This window comes from Leishmania donovani, chromosome 30 (assembly GCF_000227135.1).
Source record: "Leishmania donovani BPK282A1 complete genome, chromosome 30".
NCBI classification, from domain to species: domain Eukaryota; phylum Euglenozoa; class Kinetoplastea; order Trypanosomatida; family Trypanosomatidae; genus Leishmania; species Leishmania donovani.
Genome location: NC_018257.1, coordinates 107,854 through 130,751, shown reverse-complemented (window position 1 = coordinate 130,751; position 22,898 = coordinate 107,854). Strand labels below are relative to the sequence as shown.

The 22,898-nt window shown below is 59.5% G+C and overlaps 5 protein-coding genes across 5 annotated transcripts; all 5 read left to right on the top strand.

Moving 5' to 3' along the window:
• Window positions 1-4,551: 4,551 nt before the first annotated feature.
• LDBPK_300380 (phosphatase 2C, putative) lies at window positions 4,552-5,706 on the top strand (the record flags this gene model as incomplete). The annotated part of the gene is made up of 1 exon (XM_003862704.1): window positions 4,552-5,706. One exon carries the CDS (start codon window positions 4,552-4,554, stop codon window positions 5,704-5,706), a length of 1,155 nt encoding a protein of 384 aa, XP_003862752.1.
• A 3,164-nt stretch (window positions 5,707-8,870) lies between these two features.
• Window positions 8,871-10,103, top strand: LDBPK_300370 (mitogen-activated protein kinase, putative; the record flags this gene model as incomplete). Its single annotated transcript, XM_003862703.1, has 1 exon — window positions 8,871-10,103. One exon carries the CDS (start codon window positions 8,871-8,873, stop codon window positions 10,101-10,103), a length of 1,233 nt encoding a protein of 410 aa, XP_003862751.1.
• Window positions 10,104-11,682: 1,579 nt separating this feature from the next.
• Window positions 11,683-13,611, top strand: LDBPK_300360 (endosomal integral membrane protein, putative; the record flags this gene model as incomplete). The annotated part of the gene is made up of 1 exon (XM_003862702.1): window positions 11,683-13,611. The coding sequence occupies one exon, from the start codon at window positions 11,683-11,685 to the stop codon at window positions 13,609-13,611; it is 1,929 nt and encodes a 642-aa protein (XP_003862750.1).
• A 1,585-nt stretch (window positions 13,612-15,196) lies between these two features.
• On the top strand, window positions 15,197-17,029 carry LDBPK_300350 (kinesin, putative; the record flags this gene model as incomplete). The annotated part of the gene is made up of 1 exon (XM_003862701.1): window positions 15,197-17,029. The coding sequence occupies one exon, from the start codon at window positions 15,197-15,199 to the stop codon at window positions 17,027-17,029; it is 1,833 nt and encodes a 610-aa protein (XP_003862749.1).
• Window positions 17,030-20,232: 3,203 nt separating this feature from the next.
• Window positions 20,233-22,629, top strand: LDBPK_300340 (KU80 protein, putative; the record flags this gene model as incomplete). The annotated part of the gene is made up of 1 exon (XM_003862700.1): window positions 20,233-22,629. One exon carries the CDS (start codon window positions 20,233-20,235, stop codon window positions 22,627-22,629), a length of 2,397 nt encoding a protein of 798 aa, XP_003862748.1.
• Between the last annotated feature and the right edge of the window lie 269 nt (window positions 22,630-22,898).

Below are 22,898 nucleotides of genomic sequence, written 5' to 3'. Positions count from 1 at the left end.
GGTTGTGACTTGCCCATTGCACTGCCCTTTCCCTTCTCTACTTGTTTTCTGCCATTCCAGATGGTCCTGGCTCTCAGTGATTCCTTGAAGGCTTTCTCTCCGCTTTCTCTAGTTTGTTGCTTCGCATGGGTGTTTCATGCCGTGACAGTTTGCGGGGTCGTGAGTAGAGGTGATGAGTGCTTGATGTTAGCCAGGGGCGATTAGAGAGGAATGCCGGGGGATGTCACCGTCACTGGCTCTCCTTCGACTCTCACGCCTTCTTTCCTTTCCGCTGCGCCATGCCGCCCTCTCTTGCAGTGTGGTGTGTTGTGGCTCTTTGACTCGTGACGGGGGCTGTCTCTGTGGACGCATCCGCGCCACGCCGCTCACCCCCCTACCTACACATGTGTCTGTGTGCCCCTCCTCTCCCGTCAACTCGCACTTCCCTCCCCCCTCCAACGGCCTTCTTTCTCGGTTCATTTTTCTTTGAGGCCTCTTGAGCAGCTCTGGTGCACTCATCCTACTCGAGCGTTGCCTTCACCACCGCAGGGTCACTGTTTCTGTTGGTGCTGCTGCTGCCACAAGAGAGGGAGAAAGGAAGTAGAAGGGGGTGCGGTGGCAACCGTCGTTGTCGCTGCTGTAGCTCCGCCACTGCCATTGCTGCCCGCCTTGCTCTTCACAGCTCTTCTCGCTCGCAACACGTGCGCTCTCTCTTACCAATGCCTGATGCCTGTGTGTGTGTTCATCCGTCAAACATGTACGTATCCTGTGATTTCATATGAGAGCTGGTTTCGCTCTCCTTCACTTGCTGTGTATCCTCTTCGCCCCTTTCCTCATCTCTCTGTCTGTGTCTGTGTGTGTGCCCTCGCCTGCCCCCTTCTCTGCCTCCTTCATGACCTGTCTGCTTGGTCTTCTCTGTGCTTCTCCATTTCGCTTTCTCCCTCCGCTTTCTCGTGCTGTGCGTTCCTTTCTCGTGTTCGCCTTCGATGGTGATGTTGCGTGCTGCGTTGCTGATATCCATCTTGATGGCGACTGGCTGATTGTTCTTCTTTATACGGGGAAGGGGGGTGCTCGCTCTCCAACGAAGGCCCCCCAACATTTTCCTCGATATCATTGTGGTCGTGGATGGAGGGACTGCGCTGCCTGGGAGAGGATGGTGTGTGCTGCTGGTATCGTGGCTGTGGTGGTGGTGATGGCGCGAGCGTATGCGCGTCTCTCCCGCTCTCTGTTTATGCGCATCTACGGGACCGCACTAGCCTCGTTTAGAATCCACGGATGCAACGCACGGCTGCTTACCTGTGACATGGACGGGACGTGCGACACACTGGCGCACACAGTCTCCTGCACATGCACCGGCAAGAAACGTATACACGCATATCCTTCCCTTGTGTGAAGCGCAGGAGAGCTCTTCAGCGTGTGCATGTGCCCCTCTCGGGTTAGTGAGGTGAGGGGCAGGGGTGGGGTCGATGAGAAGACGAGCACTGCATGTCGTGAGCGCGGCCGCCCATCCTCTGTTTTGGTGCACGCGCTCTCTTCATCTTTTCCGTCGCTCTGCTCCTCTGTGTTGGCTGCGCATTCGCTAATCTCGGGCTGACGGCTCTCGTTCTCACGTACGGGACCGCATGTGAGCGGGCGCGTGGGTGTGCGCTACCGTGAGAACACATAGAGCGCGCCCCCACGTGCACACGCGCGCGCCTCGCTGGAGGAGGTTGCCGGATCATTTGGATGCGCCGATGGAAGAGAAAACCAAAGAGCGAAAAACTGAAGGAATGCACTGTGAGCAGACACCCAGGCAGTGCGCTGGTACCATCGCTGGCAGTGGAGATGCCGTGCATCGTCGTCCTGCCCCCACTCCCCTTCACACTGAGCACTGTATGGCGAAGGGAGATCGCATATGAGTCGAAAGCTGCATCATCACGTATCGAAGGTAGTTCGTGCACAGATGTCAGTGCGTAGCCGCTGTAAAGAAAAGGTAACAGAGGAGGCGTTTCGCTGCTGGTCCACCCAGTAGGCTGAGGGCGATTTTCGTGCCTGCCTCGGCGTCATTGGCTCACATACGACCAACCTTTTCTTCTGCGCCCTGCCCTGTGCACGTGTACGTGCTTCCCTCCCTAAGAACGAGACTCACATGCACACCACGTATCCCTGGAACGCTCTAGACCTTTTTGTTTTCTCCTCGTGTCTATGCGCGGGGATGTGTTGCGTGGTGTCTCCACCGCCGCTTCTCTTTTCGCTTGTCGCTTACCGTGGCATTAGTTTCGCGTTAGGCAGACTCTCGGCATCGCCTTCACGGCTCAAGGAATGCCGTTGAACACGCACGGCGACGCGTGCACCGCCCCCTTCAGTGGTCATGAGCTCCACTGGTAGCCTACGTCTTCCCCGGCGAATAATACAGCGAGAGTGCGTCGCGGTACATCTAACGCGCGTTTTGAGAGGAAGATCGTCCTCTGGCCGACAGGCGCTTGTCGCTGCTTCAAGGCGGCTGGTGGCCGGGTGATGCTGTCTTCGTCTTGCGGCAACGCATCGCCGCCGCTGGTGTTGGGTGCCTGCGGCTCTCTGTCTACTTTGTGTCCCGTACGCACCTGTCGCCGGTGCTGATGGAAGCACTCTCTCTGATGATCCCGCAGTCGCGATGCCGGGGAACCTCTGCTCGGTTGACGGGGCGGCACTGGCGGCGAAGAAGTGTCGGGCCTTCGATTTCGGTCTGTTCCTCTCTTGGAGGCAAGGAATGGAAATGCTGTACGAGCCACCAGCAGCACGAGCAGCTGCGACTCTTCAGTCTGGTGCATCCGTTAATGTGGCCTTGGGGCCACCTGCCTCGTTGCCCGCGGTGAATGCTGTATGCTGTGAAGCGGAATCGTCCCCCGCGCTGGAGGAGTCGCCGGGGCGCAGATGCTGACGCCACCTTCACTGAGCAATGGTTTCGGGGGCGGCGGCTGAGTCGCTTGTGCCCCTACGACGGGGGCTCTCACAGAACCTTCTGTGCTTTACTGTAAGGCTTCTTCTCGGGAGGCCCACAGCAGCCAGCCACGAATCAGATGGCTGGGGCGGACCTCTATAGGGCCCTTGCCCACGCTTTGGCGGATTCGACGGTGGCCACGCCAGACGCGAGTGATGCCGCTTCTGCAATCAGCTCGTCGAGGCACGATCGTGCTGCGCCCGGATTCCATCGACCGCGACGTGCGCCACAAGCCCCCATCGCGCGTTCTACTTCGTGGATCTCTGGAGGATTCTCTCGGGCAGCAGTGCGTGCACGCCGCCCTCTCCGTGCATACGCGCTTCTGGACCCAGATGCGCAGAGCTGTCAAGGAATGGCAGTCATCGCCGCCGTGCTGCTCATGGTGGCGCTGGGCACTCAATCGTTTCAGCTCTTCTGCAGTCTCACGCGCGAGGGCAACGTACCCGCACCGAACCTCTTGCTGTGGCTGCTGCCTTCGCAAGGGGCCCTGTTACGGGCTGCGTGCGTGGGCTGCGGGAGCTGTGCCTCTTCGGTATTCCACTCCTGCCAGCACTGCTGCCGGTGCTAGCTGCGCACTTACATCCAAATTTTGTGTACGTTTCGCTGCTCGCCTCTCCGTGGCTTCTCAGCCTTTTCGTGCATCAACTGTCGCCCGGCGGTGCTGCTGCGTGCGTGGGGCCAGCTCCTTGTGCCTGATTGGCCTGTCACGGTGGAGATCGCCGTCGCCCTTTTCCATCAAGAGCAAGGGCCGCTGCTAACGCTGCCGCAAAAGGATGTGCTACTGCGTCTGAAGGAGGCGCGCTCACGGTTGCAGAGCAGAGGCGAGCTGCTGCGACGTGTCTGCAGCGTTCCGCCAATGTGAACGACCGCTCTTTTCTGTGCTTGTTGTTCCTTCTGCCTGTTCTTGGCATTTGGTGCGAGTGCGCGGTTGTCTGTTGGGGAAGCCACGTGCCAGCGACGTCATCCGCGGCAATATACCCTCCCTCTCCTTCAGCTGCTAGCGGCTGAAACGGCTTCATGTCTCGCTCTTGCCGCTCTGTCTCTCTCTCTCTCCGTTGCAGTGCGTGTGGGGAATGCCCCTCAGCGCTGATGGCGCCTACGCCCTCCCTCGTCGGACCGGTGCTCAGCAAAGGCATCTCTTTCTTTCAGTGTGTGCCTGCGTGCGTGCGGCCACATCTCCCTCCTTGCCCTCCACCCCTCATACACATTCCCCCTCTGCCTGCTTGCCCCCCCCCCCCTCAATCACTACTCAGTTCACGCTTTCTCTTTGCGGCGTCCTTCTGTCTTTCACGCGTTGGCCACTCCAACCCGCTCCCCTCTCACCTTATCAGCTATTCGTCTCATCACGGTCACATCGTGTTGCTGTCCTGGCCTGATCGTGTGCGTCGTGCTACGCAGTTAGACACACATCCACACCCGTGCCTTCCGAGTCCTCCCCACCCCCGCTTGCCACGTCCGTCTGCCCCTTGCCTGCAGCCCTCACCGTCACGTGGTACGCCCCATACGCCGTTTCCGCCGAAACGCCTTCTCTGTATCTTGACCATACCCACACCCATACCCATACCTATACACACCACACCCCCCGGGACGCTCCCCCACCCCTCCCCGCCAAGATGGGCCTTATGCTACCGAAGCCGATCCTTAGCAAGGTCGTGGATCGTGCAGGGAACTCTTTTGTAAACGCCGCCTGCGCCTCGCAGAACGGCTTTCGCAACTCCATGGAGGATGCGCACATGCTAGTCGCTACCGACGACGCCGACGTGGCGTACTTTGGCATCTTCGATGGACATAGTAACGCCGAGTGTAGCGCCTACGTGGCGAGGGAGCTGCCACAGCGGCTAAAGAAGCTGCCGGAGACGATCACGGCGGAGATGTTAGAGAAGGTATGCATAGAGGTGGATGAGGCTTACATGAAGGCCAACACCGAGGGCGGCACCACCGGCACCTTTTGCGTCATCCGCAAGGACCTCACAGTGACCATCGCTAACGTCGGCGACTCCCGCATCCTCGTCTGCCGCGGCGGCAAACTGATTTTCGCCACTGAGGACCACAAGCCGTACATTCCGGGAGAGACGGAGCGCATCGTTGCCTGCGGCGGCAGTGTAGTCAGCAACCGCGTCGACGGAGACCTTGCTGTATCGCGCGCCTTCGGTGATGCGTCTTTCAAGGTAAAGGGGACGAAGGACTACCGAATGCAGAAGGTGATTGCCGTGCCCGACGTGTCGGTGCTGCAATGCGAGCCGAACGACTTTGTCATTCTCGCCTGTGACGGCGTCTTCGAGGGCAACTTCTCCAACGAGGACGTTTGCCAGTTTGTGTGGGAGCAGCAGCAAAACTGCTGGGACGACTTGGCGGTTGTAGCGTGCCGCGTTTGCGATGAGGCGATCCGGTGCGGCAGCAAGGACAACATCTCCTGCTTAGTGGTGCAGCTGGCCGAGGGCGCTTCCAAGGTAAAGTTGTTCGGCGCCACATCCTTCGTCCCGGGGCCGCCATTTCCGCGCAATCAGCAGCCCTGCCGCGCCGCCTACGCGCAGATGGCGGAGCTCGGCCACACCACGACGGCGGCAGCGCTACAGACGCGCTACCAGCTTCTGCAGGCGTTCTCCAAGAACAAGTTGAATTCGCAGCCGCCTGTGATGCGAACCGCCTTCGAGATGAGCGACGAGGTGGATGTGGAGACGGAATGGTCCTTCTTCGGCAAGGGCCCCGCGCCAGGAAACGAGAAGAGCTTCTTTGAGGCGCTCGCCAATACGGGCAACAGCTCGTAGCGGACATGCCGCCGTCACCTTCCCACGGCGATCCTCCTCCCTATTGCCCCTATGCGTCACTCCTTCCTGCCTCTCGCCTCTTAGCCCACGTATGCGTGTTGTTATATTCTGGTGTTTGCATGCTCGGAGCTCGTCTCGGCACCGTGCTACGGACTACTTGTGCGGCGGACGGCGTAATGCGCGGGCAATCGCACCTTGTGCCTGGAAGAGGCGATGAACCTGAGAGAGCAACATGTACACACTTACATACCTACGCACGCACGCCTATACAGTCGGACAGAGAAATGGAGGGATTGGGGCTGGAGGGTGGTGGGTGGCGGTGGAAGCGGTGGCCCTGGATGGCGGAAGAGAGGGGCACGCCAAGGAAGTCAACTGCACACACCTCAGCGCTCTGTCTGTCTGTCTGCCTCTTTCCTTTATTTCTGTATATGTTTTTCTTCTTCGGGCTTGTATGCAGTATGTGTGCGCTGCCAAGCAGATAGGGAAATAGAGAGGGTGGCGAGGGGTGGTACCCATGGAGTGGAGGAGGAGTGTATTAGTGCTACTGGAGGGATGCAAGAGGAGGAGGAGGGGCCGTATGGGTAGTGGGACTAACGTGGCGAGTGAAGAGATGCTATGAGGTAGTGATGGATGAAAAGTGTCTCGTCCGTCAACCATCGCTTGGGCGCGTCGACGCAAAGGCACCGCTGCGCTTTCTCCATGCCGGAATCGTTGCCGGCCGTGACTACTCCCCTCAATATCAAGCTCAATAGCGTTGTTAGGGAGGAGGAGTGGGCGACCGAGATGGAGCTGGGAAGCCGGTGAAGTATACGCGAAGACACGGACGTCCACGTATACACGCCTCTCGATGATGGGCTGGAAAGCAGCGGCGGGGTCTTCTCTCAGCGGCTTGCGCCAGCACAACCGCATGCGTGTGCGATGACGTCGCTCTCCTCCTCGCTCCACGATCGCCCCTCCTCTACCCGAGAACAACCCACATCACAGACCCGCGTGCATGCTCACGCTGCACACGTGCACTTGACTGCGGAGGCATGAGCGCATTGATCTGGTCCTCCTCCGTCTTCCTTCACCGCGTGTTTGTAGCTCTCCACCCTTCTCTCTCCCTCGTTCCTATCCCCCTTGCCGGTCTCTCGTGTCCGCGTGTAGGGCTAGGTGGGCGTTCACGGTCTTGTGATGTTCCGTTTGCCTGTTCATTTTTTTTTTCCGCGCTTGTCTTGGTTTCCTTCGCTTCTCATCTTTCGGCTTGTATTGGCTGTGCTGTCCTGTCTTGTACGAGCGGGCTGTGAATCTGTATGCGTGTGCGTGTTTGTACGCCTTCCTACCCCTTTCCCCTTTCCCGCTCCCTGTATCTGTTCGTGTGCTTGTTGGCGCGTATGTGCGTCTGCGCGTAAGGGCTGGGGTAGGCTGAGGGAGCAAGCAGGTAGTGGCACGTCTCGGAGGAGAGGATGGGGAAGCGGCTGATCAGACATTGAGGCCCTGACTGCCACTGCGACCACTGCGCCTCATCCTTTTCCTTGTTTTCTTGTGTGCATTGGCACTGGCTGCGATAGCCTCTTTTTCTTCTGTGTGGGAGAGGGGGTGGCGGGCGTGACGGAAAAACAACAGAGAAAGACCGAGTGAAGGAGAGGAAGGAGGCGCGCCTTGTCTGCCGCAGCGGTCGTGTGCCCCCCCCCTCTGATGCCCCACTGAGACACCCCCTCCTTCCCCTCCCCCTCTCCCTCCATCGCACACTCACTCCGGGTCTTTCTTTTGATGCTCATCTTTTTTTTTTGTTCGCGTGTGCCACCTCCCTCTTGTCGTCCCCTTCGAGCGAAAGACCTGAGAGGCCGAATAAAAAGCAAAAGGGGATGGTGACGGTGGCTCTGTTTGCCCTGTTCTGCGTGGTGTGTATGTGTACGTCTCTCCCCCACCTCTCTCTCTCTTTGATGGTGTTCTTTCATATCTTTGCTTGCTCGATGGCGTGCGTCGAGTGTGTGTGTGTGTGTGTCTGTGTGTGGCACGCTGAAGAGAGCAGCAGCAGAGAAGGAGAGCTTCGGAAGCAAACGTGGGGTGGGGCACCTGTGAGCCTGTGTGTGTATGTGCCTGCGCGCTGATTTTGATCATGCTGTCGTCGTCGCTGTTGTTGTTTACGCCTGTTCTTTTTCCTTTCTTTGGCCGGCTCGTTTTGTTCTCTCTCTGTGTGCGTGCGTGTGTGCCCGCTGTAGCTGCATCCTCTTTGCTCTATCTCTTCATCTGTGCCTGTGTCACTATCAACTCGAAGTATCAAGAAGCTATCCAGGGACGAACGCGATGCAACGCCTTGAACTCCTCTCTTGTGCGGTGAAAAGGTGCACACACATACACGCGCGCGAGAAAAGCGAATACAGACTGCCACAGGACCCACCTCACCCCACCCCTCTCCGCCTCTCTCTCTATCCTCCATCTATGCGCATTCAAGCGCACAGTGCCGACTGGGCACTGGTTTAAGGACGCGTGCAGGCTCACTCAGCTAGTTGTGCAATGTGCGCCAGTGCGGCTGCGTGAGCACGTGCACGTGTTTGTGTGTGTTCCGATCGTGCTTCGCCCCAACCCCTGCCTGCCATCGCTTTTCATCTTGTTGCTTTCTTGTGTTCGACGCGCTTCAATGAGTCCGCACACCACCGCGTTGCCGTGCCCATAGTAGGGAAGACGAGAGGGCACACTACGAGAGCCACGACTGCTCCTGCGGTCTCTTGCGCTATCACGAATGACGTCCTTTTCTCTTGCTTCACCTCTCCGTGCCTCCTTTGCCGCGCCCCTCCCTTCTCGCCACGCACAGGTGCGCGTATCTGTTTAAGCAGGAACGCACACACACACATACACAAACATACACTCGTACATCTGTGCGCATATAAAACGTGTGCGTGCTAACTTGAGCGCTGAGCGGCGAGGCAACACAAACGCACTCGCCGATGCGCCCAGCGGGAGAAGAGGAAAGCGACAAATACACGTGTGTATTTGGTGCGGCACGCGCCACGCCCTCGTCTTCCCCTCTCAGCCCATTCCGCATTCTTCTCACGTGTTGCCCCTGTCGCCATACATAGGGTGGTGGTGTGGGGGTACAACCGCACACGACGAGAGAGTCGAGCGAGCAGAGGAGGGGCAGCTACAGAGATTACCCGGGATCGGGGACAGTGTGGGCGGCAATGATACTCACCAAGGTAGAGGGCCCTAACGCGGCTGGCAACAAGGTTTACGTCTTTGGCGTGAACGACTACCGCCTTGAGGTCCCAGAGCGCTACAACGTTCAGCACTTTGTGGGGCGTGGCGCTTACGGCTTTGTGTGCAGCGCCGTGGACGCGGTGACGAACGAGCCGGTGGCGATTAAGAAGGTGACGCACCTCTTCGACGATGCCGTCGATGCAAAGCGCGTCTTGCGGGAGGTGAAGCTGTTAGCCTATCTCAAGCACCCCAACATCCTCTCCCTCAAGGATCTCTTCAAGTCACCGGACCCGGTCGACACGTACAGCGAGCTCTACGTTGTGACCGACTTGATGGAGTCGGACATGGACGCCATCCTGCGCTCCCCACGCATCCGTCTCGCCGCCGGGCACGGGCAGTACTTCACCCTTCAGCTGCTGTGCGCACTGCAATACATTCACAGCGCTCATGTGCTGCACCGAGACCTGAAGCCGGGGAACCTGCTGACAGACTCGGAGTGCAACCTTAAGCTGGGCGACTTCGGCCTCGCGCGGGGTATCGGGCATGACGACACCATGACACAGTATGTGTTCACGCGGTGGTACCGGCCACCAGAGTTGCTGCTGGTGTGCAAGCACTGCAACTACAGCGCGGACATGTGGGCTGTTGGATGCCTTGCGGCAGAGATGTTCACCGGCAAGCCGCTCTTCCCTGGCAAAGACTACATCAACCAGATCAATCTCATAGTGGAGTTGCTGGGCATACCGGACCTGGCACGTGACCTGCCGCCGAGCACGTCAACGGAGGCGATACACTACCTCTCCTCCCTGCCCCCTAGCAAGGGGAAGAAGCTCGAGGAGTACGCCCCGGAGCTGCGGCGTCGCTTTGACGAGACCACCTTTTATGACAGCTTCGACACGGAGCTAGAGGAGGCGATTGCTGCGGAGGGCGCCACCATCGCCCGCCCTCAGCCACGCCCGCCGGAGGAGTACTACGCCGAGTTCGTCGACTTCATCTTTGGACTACTTCGTTACAACCCCGAGAAGCGGCGCACAGCGAAGGAGTCCATAGCGCATGCGTGGCTGTCGGACGTGCGCGGCCCACAGGAGACCATTGGCGGCTGCGAGGCGGAGCGAATATACCGCTGGGATGCCGACGGCACCGCCTTCACCATCCCACAACTTCGCCATCTCTTTATAGATGAGATCGGAAAGTTTGCGTCTACCCGGGGCAGCTGAGCGCCATCGAGGCTTTCGATGCGCGCACGCCGATCCCGATTAAAGTCGATGGACGGGGCGCTTGATGGTGGAGGTGCTGGAGCAAGCGCTTGTGCCGAGAGGGCGGAAAGCGGTGATGTGGGATGGCATATAGTTGCTAGGGGGTGTAAGCGGGTGAGATCTGGAGGGGTGGGGGCCATCAGCGCCTTCTCTACACCTCTCTCTCCGTCTCCGTCTCTGACTTTCCTTTTCTCGCTATGCGTCACTGCAGATCTGGGTCTGTTGCTGCTCTCCGTGATCGCTCTCATTGTCCTCCTCCTCTGCGCACTTTTTTCAAGTCTTCACTCAACGGCCGCGTTTCCAGCGACATCAACTCTCCCGATCGACAAATAAGAGCGCCGGCGGAGGTGAGCCGTTACATCATCGCTTCCCGTCTCTCAGCCGCACTTTCTTGTCGCCTTGCCCGTTTGCTTTGGTGTCTTCGGCGTAGGCCGTTGTGCGTCTCTGTGTCTCTCTCTCTCTCTGCGTGTGAGCGCGTGTGTGCGTGTGCGGCCGTTGTTGCGCGCTTGCAAGTAAACGGGTGCTTTGCTCTCTCGGGCGGTCGTCACTGCTCTCGCCTGCTGCCGTTGTCGATGCCGTCGCAATCCCTTTTCAGCCTCCCTCCCCCCATCCCTCGCTACACTATTCCCGCTTGCTTGCTCGCCCGCCCTTCTGCCATTGACCCTATTCCCTACACCCGTGTGTTTGTCGACTTCATGTGCGCTTTTATACTTGTGTGCCGCCCCGCCCCGTGTGTACCTATCCCTCCCTCTCTTCGGTGGTCCGGGTTTGTGTCCTGGCGTTCTACTGCAATGCCACACGCCCCAATGTGCCCCCTACCCGACGAGCACATGCATTTTGCTGTTTGCCAACTTGCTCCTTCTGCCGCTTCTCCTCTCCTCTCCTCTTCCCCACTCTCTCTCGGTTCTTCGTGTCTCCCTCACGCAATCTACGTACGCTTGCAGCTGTGCGCACGCGCGTCTCTTCACGAGGGCAGTGGGCGACAGAGGGATGGTCGGCTGGGGCAGAGAGGGAGATTGAAGGGAGCAGCTGAAAGAAGGGGGGACGCAAAATGTGCACGCCCATGTACTCCAGCACAGCAACGACAATCTTCAGACATGCGCTTGCAGACGAACTCGCAGTTTTCTCACAAGCGACCCTCTCCCTCTTGATAATCTGCCGGTTCCCGAACCTTCAGTGAGCGACCCTGGAGTGATGCGGAGGGACAGAAGGTGCTCACCGCCGTCCCCATCTTTCGCTCTCTGCATGCCCCTTGCTTCCTTCGCGGATGCACTCTTCCCAAACTTTGCTTCTCCCTCCTTATTGATCACCTCTGTGTGCTGCCCATGCCGCGCGCGAACGCACTCGTGACGTCGTCGCCAACACCTCCCTGTACCGCTCAACGCCCTCCTCCTCGCCCTCCTCCACACACATACACACGAGGAGCTCCTTGTATTCCCCTTTCAACATCGGTCTCGCCGCTCTACTCCACCCCACCACCATCGCACCAGTGCTGTGGCGAACCCACACGCACATAGTTAGGCTCAAAAAAAGGAGCGCCATGGGACGTCGTGAAGTGCCTACTCGCTTGCCAGCCGCGCCGGCCACGCTGCGGGCGGCGCTGTGCGTGGTGGTCGTTGTGCTTTGCTGGGCTTCGTCCATCACCTACGGCTTCAGCTTTTCCTTTATGCACGACCTCGGCTTAGCTTACTCGCAGGGGGAGACCGTTCACGTTCTGGCGAAGTCCGTCACATCTCGCTCGAAAATCGTACCGCTTCGTTGGAGCAGCGTTTTTCCGTGCGCGGCGTCACTGAGCCAAAGCACACTGCCGCCATCGCGTCGCAGTATTGGTCAGGTGCTGATGGGTGAAACGCTGGAGGACTCTGGCATTCGGCTGAAGGTGCTGACGGACATGAAGTGTGTTCTCATCTGCTCAGCGCGTTTCAACACGGCCGAGAGGGAACAGTACGAGAAGCGCATCTTGGGCCGCTACCGGGCACACTTGGTGTTGGATGGACTCCCGGCGCTGGAGGCGCCGTCGGTAGATGGCGAGCACCGTCGCATCCGCACCGGCTTCCCGCTTGGCAACTTCTCTAGGGCCGTGGCAACGGGGATTATAGAGGCGTACAACCACCTTCACTTAATTGTCTCCTACTACCCAATCACCTCGGCAGATTCGCTAACGGTGCGGATTGTGCAGTTCGAGGTGCAGCCCCGCAGCGTGTATCACACCGGCGAGCTCGGTGGGGACGGCACCTGCACCTTTCCCGCCGTGCTCAAGCCGCAGATCACGCCCATGGAGAGCATTCGCTTCAGCTACTCCGTTGAGTGGGTGGTGTCGACGACGCCGTGGAAGACGCGCTGGGACAACTACGTCGACGACAATTCGCACGAGTCGAAGGCGCGCTGGCACTCCATCGTGAACGTCTTATCATTGGTGCTGCTGCAGTCGGTGCTCCTGTGGTACATCCTCGTGCGGTCTGTGCGGCGCGACATCTTATCCTACAACGAGGAAGACTTGCTGGGCGATCGCGAGGACAGCGGATGGAAGCTTGTGCATGGGGATGTGTTCCGGCCGCCGCGCGGTGCTGTCTTTCTCTCCGTGCTTGTCGGCAATGGCATGCAGATCATGTGCATGGTGATTGCCTCGCTGCTCTTTGCCGTGGCTGGCATGCTCTCGCACGACTCGCGCGGTACGCTGGCATCGCTGCTTGTGATGCTGTTTGTGCTCTTCTCCAGCGTCAATGGGCTCGTGACGGCGAGTCTCATTAAGCTCTTGCGGCGGCGCTCGTGGCAGGCAATCTTTCTGACGTCCATCGCGCTGCCGGGGTTTCTTTTCGTGGTTTACCTCACGCTCAACTTTATACACCTCGGCTCCCACGCGGCGAGCACGCTGCCCTTCACATCTCTCCTCTACCTGCTGGCGCTGTGGCTGTGCGTCTCGGTGCCGCTTTGCTTCGGCGGCGCCGTCGCCGGCTTCAGCTCCAACATTTCGATCCCGGCAAAGATCAACGCCATCCCGCGCACGATCCCGCCGCAGCCGTGGTACATGAAAGGCGTTTTCTCCTACGTGGCTCTCGGCATCGTGCCACTGGCGGCGTCCTATGTGGAGTTGCAGTCCATCTTCAGCAGTGTGTGGCTCGGCGTCGCGTACCGCATGCTCTCCTTCCTACTTGCAGCCTTTGTGCTGGTGTTGGTCATTGTGGCGCAGGTATCTATCTTCTCCACCTATAACCAGCTGAGCCTCCTCAACTACCACTGGTGGTGGCGCTCCTTCTTCGTGTCGGCGTCGTACGGAGCGTGGCTGATGCTGTACTGCGTCTTGTACTACTGGTTCATCTCCGTTGTGAAGGGCTTTCTCGGGATGATCCTGTTCTTTGGGTACATGGGGCTGGCTTGCGTGACGGTGGCGCTTATGTTTGGCGCCGTCGGCTTCCTGGCGTCCCTGGTGTTCGTCCGTATCTTGTTTGCGAGTGTCAAGGCCGATTAGACGGCGCGCGCGGGCGTCGAAGGTGCAGACGGACGGACGGAGGGATGACGGATCTTGACGGGGGAGGAGGGGGGCGCGCATGCGTCGAGGGCTTGGCAGAAGGCGAAGGGCGACGGGAGGGTGTGGGCGGCGAAAAGGGGGTCGAGCGGAGCACCGCGTCTCTCCTTGTCTTTCCCCTTCCTCCTCCTCCTCCCGCCATCCGCGTTCTTGCACTCGAACGGTTTCATCCGCCCCGCCCCCGCCCTTACTGAGTTTCTTCGCACGCCTACCGCAAAGGCAGGATATGTGTGTACCTATAGTTGCCTTCCTCCCTCGCTAATGGCACACACCCACACATGCGCATGGACACCGCTCGAACTTGCTCGGTGCTCCCGTTGGCACTGTCCTGCTCTTGGTGTCTCTGCTTGATCTCTGACGTGGTTGCCCGCATCGTGCAGTTTCTCCCCTGCCCCGGTCTCTCACCGCGCGCTGCGCACTCCCTTTGCCGAGCCGCGTGCCCTCGCCCTCTTGTCTCATTGCCGTCTCACACATGAGGCGTGCGTGCCAGGAGAGACGGACGCTTTGCAGAGCCGCGCAGGAAAGCGTGTGGGTGAGACGCAGAGACGGGGCGGGAGTGGAGGATGGGGGGGGCCTTCGCGGCAGGAGGAAGGGCCCGACAGAGCAGCCCCCCCCCATGTGAACTGGTGTGCTGAACGCACACCCGTGTCTGCGCTTACGTGCTCCGCATGCGCTTGACAGTCATCGCCGGGAGCTCGTTTATGTAGGCGCGTAAGCACGTATGTAGAGAAGAAATCACCTGGGCATAGATATCCATAGAAGCGCCTCGTTGCCCATGCTTGGCGGAGGCGGATTGTGTCTGAGAGAGTCTGCGCGTGCGTGCTGGCACTGCTGCTGCGATGGCGACCTATCATCCGCGCACCCACACCCACATGTCTGCATCTCTCCCTCCCCTCGCGCTACGCAACTCTGTTCCGTGCGTGTGGTGACTGTTTGAGCTGTTCACGTCTGCTTCCATTACTCCCTGTGTGTGTGTGCGTCTCACGCAATGACACACGTGCCCACGTCTATGCACGTGCCAAGACACCTCTTTCTCTACATTGCTTCGCTTGACTCTGCCACCTCTTATCGCCCTCCCTCCCGTCTCCCTGTCGCTCGCTCACTTTCCTTTGCTGACTCATCGCGCCTACTTTCGGCCCCACCGCTTCTCCCCGCTTACCGTGACGCGCAGCTAGTAGCGCGAGCTGCACAGACGCTTGATTCTCCCAGTGGACTACTAACCGCCAAGAAGCATACAGGGTTGACACACGCTAGACATTGCTCCTCCTCTTCATTCGTTCCCGCCGTGCGCACAACCCGCGTGCCTACTCCAGCCCTCCCCCCCCCTCCCCTCACCAGCGCTTTGCTGAGCGGCCTCTCAACACCCCCGCCTCGCCATCCTCTCCTCTCGGGTCCTTCTCTCATTGCTGTCTCTTGCGTTTTTCACCCAGGGCTCCCTCCCCCCTCCCCTCTTCCGCTCCCCGTCGTACCAGACGCGTGTGTCTGCGCCTGCGCTCTCTCGCTTTGCTTGTCGTCTCCCTTCATCGGCATGTCACGCACGCAGACAAGCAGCAAGTCGGCGCCGAAGACCATCGCGGTTTACTGCCGCGTGCGGCCGCCTGTGCCGAATGAGAAAGGGCACACCTTCCAAAACATCAGCTACGATGACAGAGACGCCCGCGCCATCACCGTGAACCGCAAGTCCGGCGCGAAATCATTCGAAAAGAAGTACCTATTCAACCGCGTCTTCAGGCCAAATGTGACGCAGAAGGATGTGTACGAGAACTTTGCCAGGAATGCCGTCGACGCTGCCTTCGATGGCCAGCACGGCGTCCTCTTCGTGTACGGCCAGACCGGCTCTGGCAAGACATTTACGATAAGCAACGATGATCCGAATAACGAGGGTGTGCTGCAGCAGTCCATGAGGGAGATTTGGAACAAGATCGCCAGCGACACGGCCAATGACTATTCGTGCAGCGTCAGCTACGTGCAGCTCTACAACGAAATCCTCACCGACTTGCTGGATGATAAGAAGAGTAAGGTCCGCATCCAGATGGGCTCGGAGGGCCGTGGCGACGTCGTGATGGTGTCCGACAGCACCGGACTGGCAGTTGAGCGGGAGGTAAAGGACTACAAGAGCACCATGGCCTACTTCAAAGCGGGCCTAGCGCGGAAGGAGATGGCGAGCACGTCCATGAACAACACAAGCTCGCGCTCCCACACTATCTTCACACTTAACATCGTCAAGGCGAAGAAGGTCGGCGCCGTGACCGTCGGCGCTGAAACGGAGGGTCCGACGGTTGCACTGGAGGGCCGCCTGGTGCTGTGCGATCTTGCCGGTAGCGAGCGTGTGAGCAAGACACATGCGGAGGGCAAGACGCTCGACGAAGCCACGCACATTAACCGCAGTCTCCTAACCCTTGGTAAGGTGGTGACTGCGCTAACCGATAACGCCCAGCACGCACCCTTCCGTGAGTCGAAGCTGACCCGCATTCTCCAGTACTCGCTGATGGGTAACGGCAACACCTCCATCATCGTCAACATCAGCCCCTCCGATGAAAACACGGAGGAGAGCTTGAGCGCCATCTTGTTTGGACAGCGCGCCAGCCAAATCAAGCAGGATGCGAAGAGACACGAGGTGCTGGATTACAAGGCGCTGTACCTGCAGCTCATGGCAGACCTGGACAACAAAAACGACAAGACGCTGGAGGAAGCACTGGAAGAGGAGCGTGGCGTCTACGAGGAACGCATTTCCGCCCTCGACGAGGAGATGAAGTTGCTCAGCGATGAGAACGCGATGTTGCGCAACGAGAACAAGCAGCTGCGCCAGTACGTGCCGGCTGATCGACTGAAGCTGATTGATGAGACACCATCCAGTGGAGTGCCTGGTGCCAATGGTGAAGTTGCCAGCGGAGGTTGGGCCAAGGCCAACCAGGATTTGCGGGAGTTAGTGAAGCAACGCGATGACAAGCTGAAAGTCATCAGTGATGAGCGGGTGCGCCTCGCGCTTGTGGTGGCCGAGGAGAAGCGCAAGTGCTTCCAGCTCGCACAGAAGATGCGCTCATTCGCCATGCGCTACAAGATGGAGCGCGAGCAGTCGACGCAGCGCCAGGAGGAGCTGTGCGCCGAGCTGGCGGCCCTTAAGGGCACCGATTACCTCAGCGCCGTCGGCAACTTCGACGCCACGGCGAGCCCAGGCAGCCCAGGCAGCCCGCACTATCCTCGTGAAGGCGAAGAATTCAACGACGCTGAAAGCGCTCAGGCGCAGATCCGCGCGTTGCGGGCGGAGCGTACGGAGCTCATGGTGTACCAGGCAAAGGCGGCCAATGCGATTCGCATGCTCGTGAAGGAACGTGACGCTGCGCAGCGCAAGGTAGCGTAATTGTGCGGGCACTGGTACATGCCGGCCTACCGCTGCGTACCAGCGGCAAAGTGCGAATGCCATCATTATGTGCGATAGACTGGGCAGTAGGGAGGGGAGGGGTTAGCCCAGCATAGAGGAAGAGTGAGAGGGCGGCGCGTGGAAAAGTCGAACAAGGGGGGGGGGTGGAGGCGGTTAAGGGGGGCTGTTTCGGTCGCCGTGGCCTTTCTTCCTCCCTCTTCACGCAGGCCCCTCACGTCGTCTCCTCCGTCGCCATTGTCGGTATCTGTCTCTCGCTTCTTCATCTTTCGCTGCCGTTGCCGCTCTTGTGTCCCGCTGTTCTGCTCGAGAGTGCTCACGTGTCGGCTGGGCTGCCCTCTTTGTTGTCCGAGTAGCTGCCGCGTTTTGCTATGCCACCTCGCTCAACCGCTCCACCCGCCCATTCGCTAACGAGCCGATGCGCACGCGCGCGGGCTCTCTTGTCTGCGTTGTGGCGGCGCTGCCGTGTTTAAGCGCCGCCCTATATCAGAAGGCGCCCGTAGTAGTGAGTACGAGAGTAATATATCTGCGTGCGTGTGCCTTTTATTGTTGCCTCAACCAAGAACATCTGCGAGTCATGTCGTGGTGATGGTGGTGAAGGCGGACCTCGCGTGCGGTGTCCGTCTTCGACGGGGCCGTCCCCCGCACACAGCCACGCCCTCGTCTCCCTCCATAACACACTTTTGTTGTTTTGCTCTCCCTCCCTGCGCCTTTCTTCCCTTCCCCCGGCTGTCCTCACTACATCCTCGAGCACGAGTGGCTGCGTGCGCATGCGTGTGTGTGTGCGTGTCTGCCGTCATCGACTTCGCTTGTGGGCATGTCTCTCTCTCTCTCTCTCTGCGTCTGTGCGTGTGACGTGGCCCGACGATGACACACACACACACACACACACATACACACGCATGCGTGGCGCCCGCTCGCGTTATGTGCTGCCTGCTGTCTTGTGCCCTTTTTTTTTCATTGCCGCTTTCGTTGACGCTTCTATTTTCGATTGCTCGATCTGTGCCTCTATGCTTTTCTTTTAACGATGGCGTCTCTCTCTCTCTTTCGCTCCCCCTGTCCGTGCGTGCTTGCTGAAGTTCCGTAAATATTTGTGTGTGCTGCGTGCATGCCCATCCGCTGGGCTTTGCTCTCGTGCCCACCAAGGACGTTGCGTGCACACACACACACACACACCACCACCACCACCACCACCGCTCCCTCTCCTTTCCTTCTCCTGCTTTTTGCTGTTGTTGCTTGCCTGTTTGAGCGTGGGTGTGCGCGCGACTTGTTGGGAGAGACACCGCCACACGCCTTCTTCATTTCTGTGTATATATATATATATGCAACTCCCCTTTTCTTCTTTGGTGGTGGTGGTGGTGGTGGCGCTCAATGCTGAGTTCTGCCGTCCGCCTCCCTAGCCCTTTTCTCTATCTCTATTTCTTTATCTCCCGTTCAATGACTACAAACTCATGCTTCTCTCTCCCCCTCCCTCCCTCCATCACTCTCTCGATCTGTTCTATCTTCTTCGCTTATGATCTTTTATTCTGTGTGTGCTGTCTGCGCCCGTGTCTCTGCGCTCGTGCGCAGCTGTGTGAAAGTTGGCGGTTGCGGTGGCGATGCTGGACCTCACTCATCTTTCATTTTCGCCGTCGTGCGGGTTTCTTTCGGCTTTTCTTCGTGTCTGCTCGTCTTCGTTGTTCGTGTCGTGCGCTCTCTTCGTCGCCGTGATGGCCGTCGTTGTTTTGTGCAGTGGTGGGTCTTGACTAGGAAAAGTGACGCTGACGTGGATGAGGGTTATCGTTGATGCACTGACTTGTGGCGTTGGTGTCGATTAAAGCAGCTTTTTTTTTATCGAAGGAAACGCAAAGGGCTGTAACGCATATGTGTCTTGAGTGTGTTGTCTGCTACGCCACTTACGTACGGCACCCTTCTGGCGATCACTTGTGCGCGAGTCTGCGCGTGTCCTTCTGCGAGGCAACGTGCATGCGGATAGGGGTGCATCAGCGCCACCTGCACACCGCTGCTATTTCCAGTGGCGTGGCAGCACCGAGTCCGTAGCGCCTGCCGTTTTTTTTTCTTCCTTTTTTCCTCTATCTTGGGTTTCACGGACGCAGGGGAGAACGCTGCCGCCTCAGTCCTTCCTCCCCTTGGTCTCAGCCACTAGTGAGCGCAGTTGTCATGGATCCAGTGCGCCATGATGGCCGCCTCTCTGTTTCTCGTACTTCTCGACACATTGCCTTTCCCCTGGATGACGGGGGGACACCTCAGCGCGTGGCGTCAGGGGTCAGCGCCTCACTCTCTGCGGGTGACCCAGGCAGACCCTAACCCTTGCCAGACGCCGAACCGCTTCTGGTGGTGACAGGGTCAGGTGCCTGCGGCGTGGGGAGGCCAGAGCGATGTATCGCAACTGATGTCGGCGCTCAGGTCCTGGATGGCGTGGCGTCGGAGCGACCTGCGACAGTGCACAGGCTTGTGCCATCCATGCGTTGTGCAGAGTGTCTGCGTGACTCAGGCGTGTATCTCACCCCCGGCCCTCGCAAATGCTTACTGGTGTGGGGATCCTGCGCCACCCTAAGAGAGATGCCCCACGTGGCAACCGGCTCGACGGGGGGGGGCGGCTGCGAGGCGGAGGTCGGGCCGAGCTCGACGCAGAGGCCGTACTCCGATGACTGAGTCGGCGCATTGCTGTACCGCGCGTGTCCACGGCTGCGTCGCAGCACGCGATGTGGCCTGTGGCAGGCCGTATAGAGTGGTGCTCTACTCCCTGCTGTACGGCAGAGAATGGGCTCGCTGAAACGAACACAACAGAATGAGCACCACATGACCTTTTCTCCGATCTGTGCACATGTTTCTGCATGTGTGCCCGATCTCGTGCGGCCTTTTCCACCGCCGTGCACGGCACCGGCACGAGCGGGAGTGTACGCGCCGAGCACACGAGCTGCTGTCACTTTTGTATCCGCGGGCTGCAGTGTTAGAATCGGCGCCATTAGCTTTTGCATGCTGTTTTCCGGGGCGACACGCACTCGCGGCGCGCTTCTTCATGCCCTCCGCCGTGTTGTCCTCCACCTCCCTCTATGCAAGCCTGTGAGTCGAAGGAACTCGGGCCATACCTCCTGCTCCGTTTCTCCTCCTCAACCTTCTCTTTAGAAAGCGAGAGGCTAGCTTCTCTTCACTGGGTGCACATACCGTATTTTAGCCATCGCATGTCCAAGGGTGCCGCTGTGCTGGTGCTGGACATCACTCTCCCCCGCGCTGCGGCGCTGGCGGAGGCGTGTGACCTGTGCGACAGAATCCTCGCGGACAAGATGATATACGCGCCATCGGACGAGGTGGCTGTCATTCTTGCCGGCACTGAGAAGTCTCGCAGCGCTCTGTACGAACGGTCTGAGCAGGCGCGCTACAACCACATCACTGTGGCTGCCGATCTCGGACCGGCAACGACGCTGACCCTCGCACCCATTGCTGCTACTCGCGCCGGTGTTGCTGTGCTGCCTGACGGCGCGACTGTGCGGCGATCTATCGCGGAGGCGTACGACTTCATCGACGCCCTTCAGGTGGCGGTGGCGGTGCTGCAAGTGCGCACGAGCCAAAAGCGGTACAATCGCTGCATTTACTTCCTCACCGACGCCCGCCACGAGGTGCGGCACAAGGAGGATCTGCTTTCCCTCATCGGTGCCTTGCAGCGCGACCAGGTGGCGTTGGTGGTGATCGGGTTTGATTTTCAGGCACTGCCAGCACCCACGGATTCACAGGGGAAGTTCAACGAATTCACCGCAGGTGAAGCTAGTGCGTGGGCTGCGCTCGATAGGAAGGCACAAAACGAGATAATACTCGCGGCGCTGTGCACCGAGCTGGGGTCGCCGAGCACACTCGTCAGCCCCGCAGAGGCGCTGGCGAGTCTCTCGTTGCCGCGCTGTCGAAGGATCCGCCAGCAGCCCGTGCTCAAGGTTGCGCTTCGCATTGGTGACGTGCGGCTTGCCACGCAGCTGTTCACTCTCACGCAGGAAGAGCGGCTGCCCTCGCTGCGGCGGAGCACCCAGGAAGGCGTAGACGTGGTGCAGACCATCGAGTACGTCGCCGTCGGCGGCGTGGAAGAGCAGCCGTGTGCCTTGGCGAAGGAGGAGCGGGTGGAGGCGTTCTTCTTGGGCGCCGACCGCATCTCATGCAGCGAGGCCGATCGAGAAACGATGAGAGTAAAGGGCCCGCGCGCGCTGGAAGCGATCGGGTTCGTTGGAGAGGCCGAGGTGGAGCCGTACCTGTTGATGGGCGGCACACGCGCGCTGCTGCCACTGGCGGGCGACCATGCCGGACAGCGCGGCTTCAACGCCTTGGTGGACGCGATGGCATCCAGTCGTAAGGCGATGCTGGTGCGGCTCGTGCGCACGGCAGATGCTGCTCCGTCGCTATGCGTATGCTTTGCGCGGACGGCGGGGTCGTCTGCGGAGCAGCGCCACTTGGTGCTGGCTCCTCTCCCGTTCGCCGAGGACGTGCGAGCCCTTCGCTTCTCCGAGTACCCGGAGCTGCAGTTTAGTGCGGCCGAGGAGCAGTTGATGGACGAGCTGATCGACGGCCTCTCTGTGGATGACTCGGTGCTGGCGCCTCACGACACCTTCAACCCGGTCCTGCAACAGTACTACGCCACTCTGCGATCCAAGCTGTCCGCCATGAATGTCTCGGCGGAGAAGGGCAACGCGAAGGCGACCTCGTCCGAAGCAGCGGTACCACAACTGCTGCCCACGTTGAGGGGTACCTCCACCGACTTCTTCGCAGAGGGCAGCGCGGTGTATGAGGCGGTATCGGCGCACCGGGCCGCTCTTGCGTCTTGCGCAAACGCGTTCCCGTACGAAGATGAAGTGGACGCGCTCTTGCCAGGAAGCAGAGACGCGGGTTGGAAGGGAAAGCCATGGTACCAAGACGTGGCGACGACGTCATCACTGATAGACCCTCAGGCCGTATCGCCGCCTTCAGCATCCCAGGGATCTGGTGGAGCCCCGTCCACAATCGCCGCTGCCATTGCTAGAGGCGTGAGGTGCGGCGGGGAGGCGGACGAAGCGTCTGCCGGCAGCCATGCCACGTCGGATGCGAACAGCATCTCCACCGCTCCACACGACACCATCAGCGGCGGTCTCTCCTTCGCGATCACGTCCGTTGACCCAGTGGGTAGTTTCTCCATGATTGTGCACCACCCTGCAGTGACGGAGGCACAACTGAACAAGGCGAAGGACGACCTCAGCGATGTCATCTGGGAGCTCCTGCGCAGCAGCATAAAGGACGCCATCTACCGCAAGTGTATGGCCTGCATTATGGCCCTCCGCCAGTTCTGCGTGAAGCAGGACGACGCCGCCTACTACAACGATTTCCTGCTCAAATTGGAGGTGGTTGCACGGCAGTGCGGCCGCGACACCGATTTCTGGGCCCCATACGTGGTGGAGCGGAAGGACAGCGCCAACGTGTGGCCTATCACAGCACAGGAGTGCAAGTCTGCAGCCCTGCCCGACGATACCGCCGCGAAGGCTTTCCTGCAGAAGGACCGCTTCGACCCCGCCATCGCCTTCGACGACACGACTGACGATGATGACTGGCTGGCAGAGATTCAGTAGCGGAGCATCACAGGAGAGAGGAGAGGGAGTATAGAGCGAAGGACGTGCGGTCTGCTTGCGTGCGTCTGTGCCTATTCACGCTCTCTCAGCTCCCTTCGCCTGCCCCCGCACGCCGCCTTCCTTCTCCCTTCTCCTTGCCCGTTTCTCTCGCCGCTTCTCTGCATGTGTGCGTGCGTGTGAGCGTCTCTCATCGTTTATCTTCGCTTTCCTCTCTGCCTCACGACGGTGCCCCTTAATGACGGGGGCCCACCTCAGCGCGTGGCGTCAGG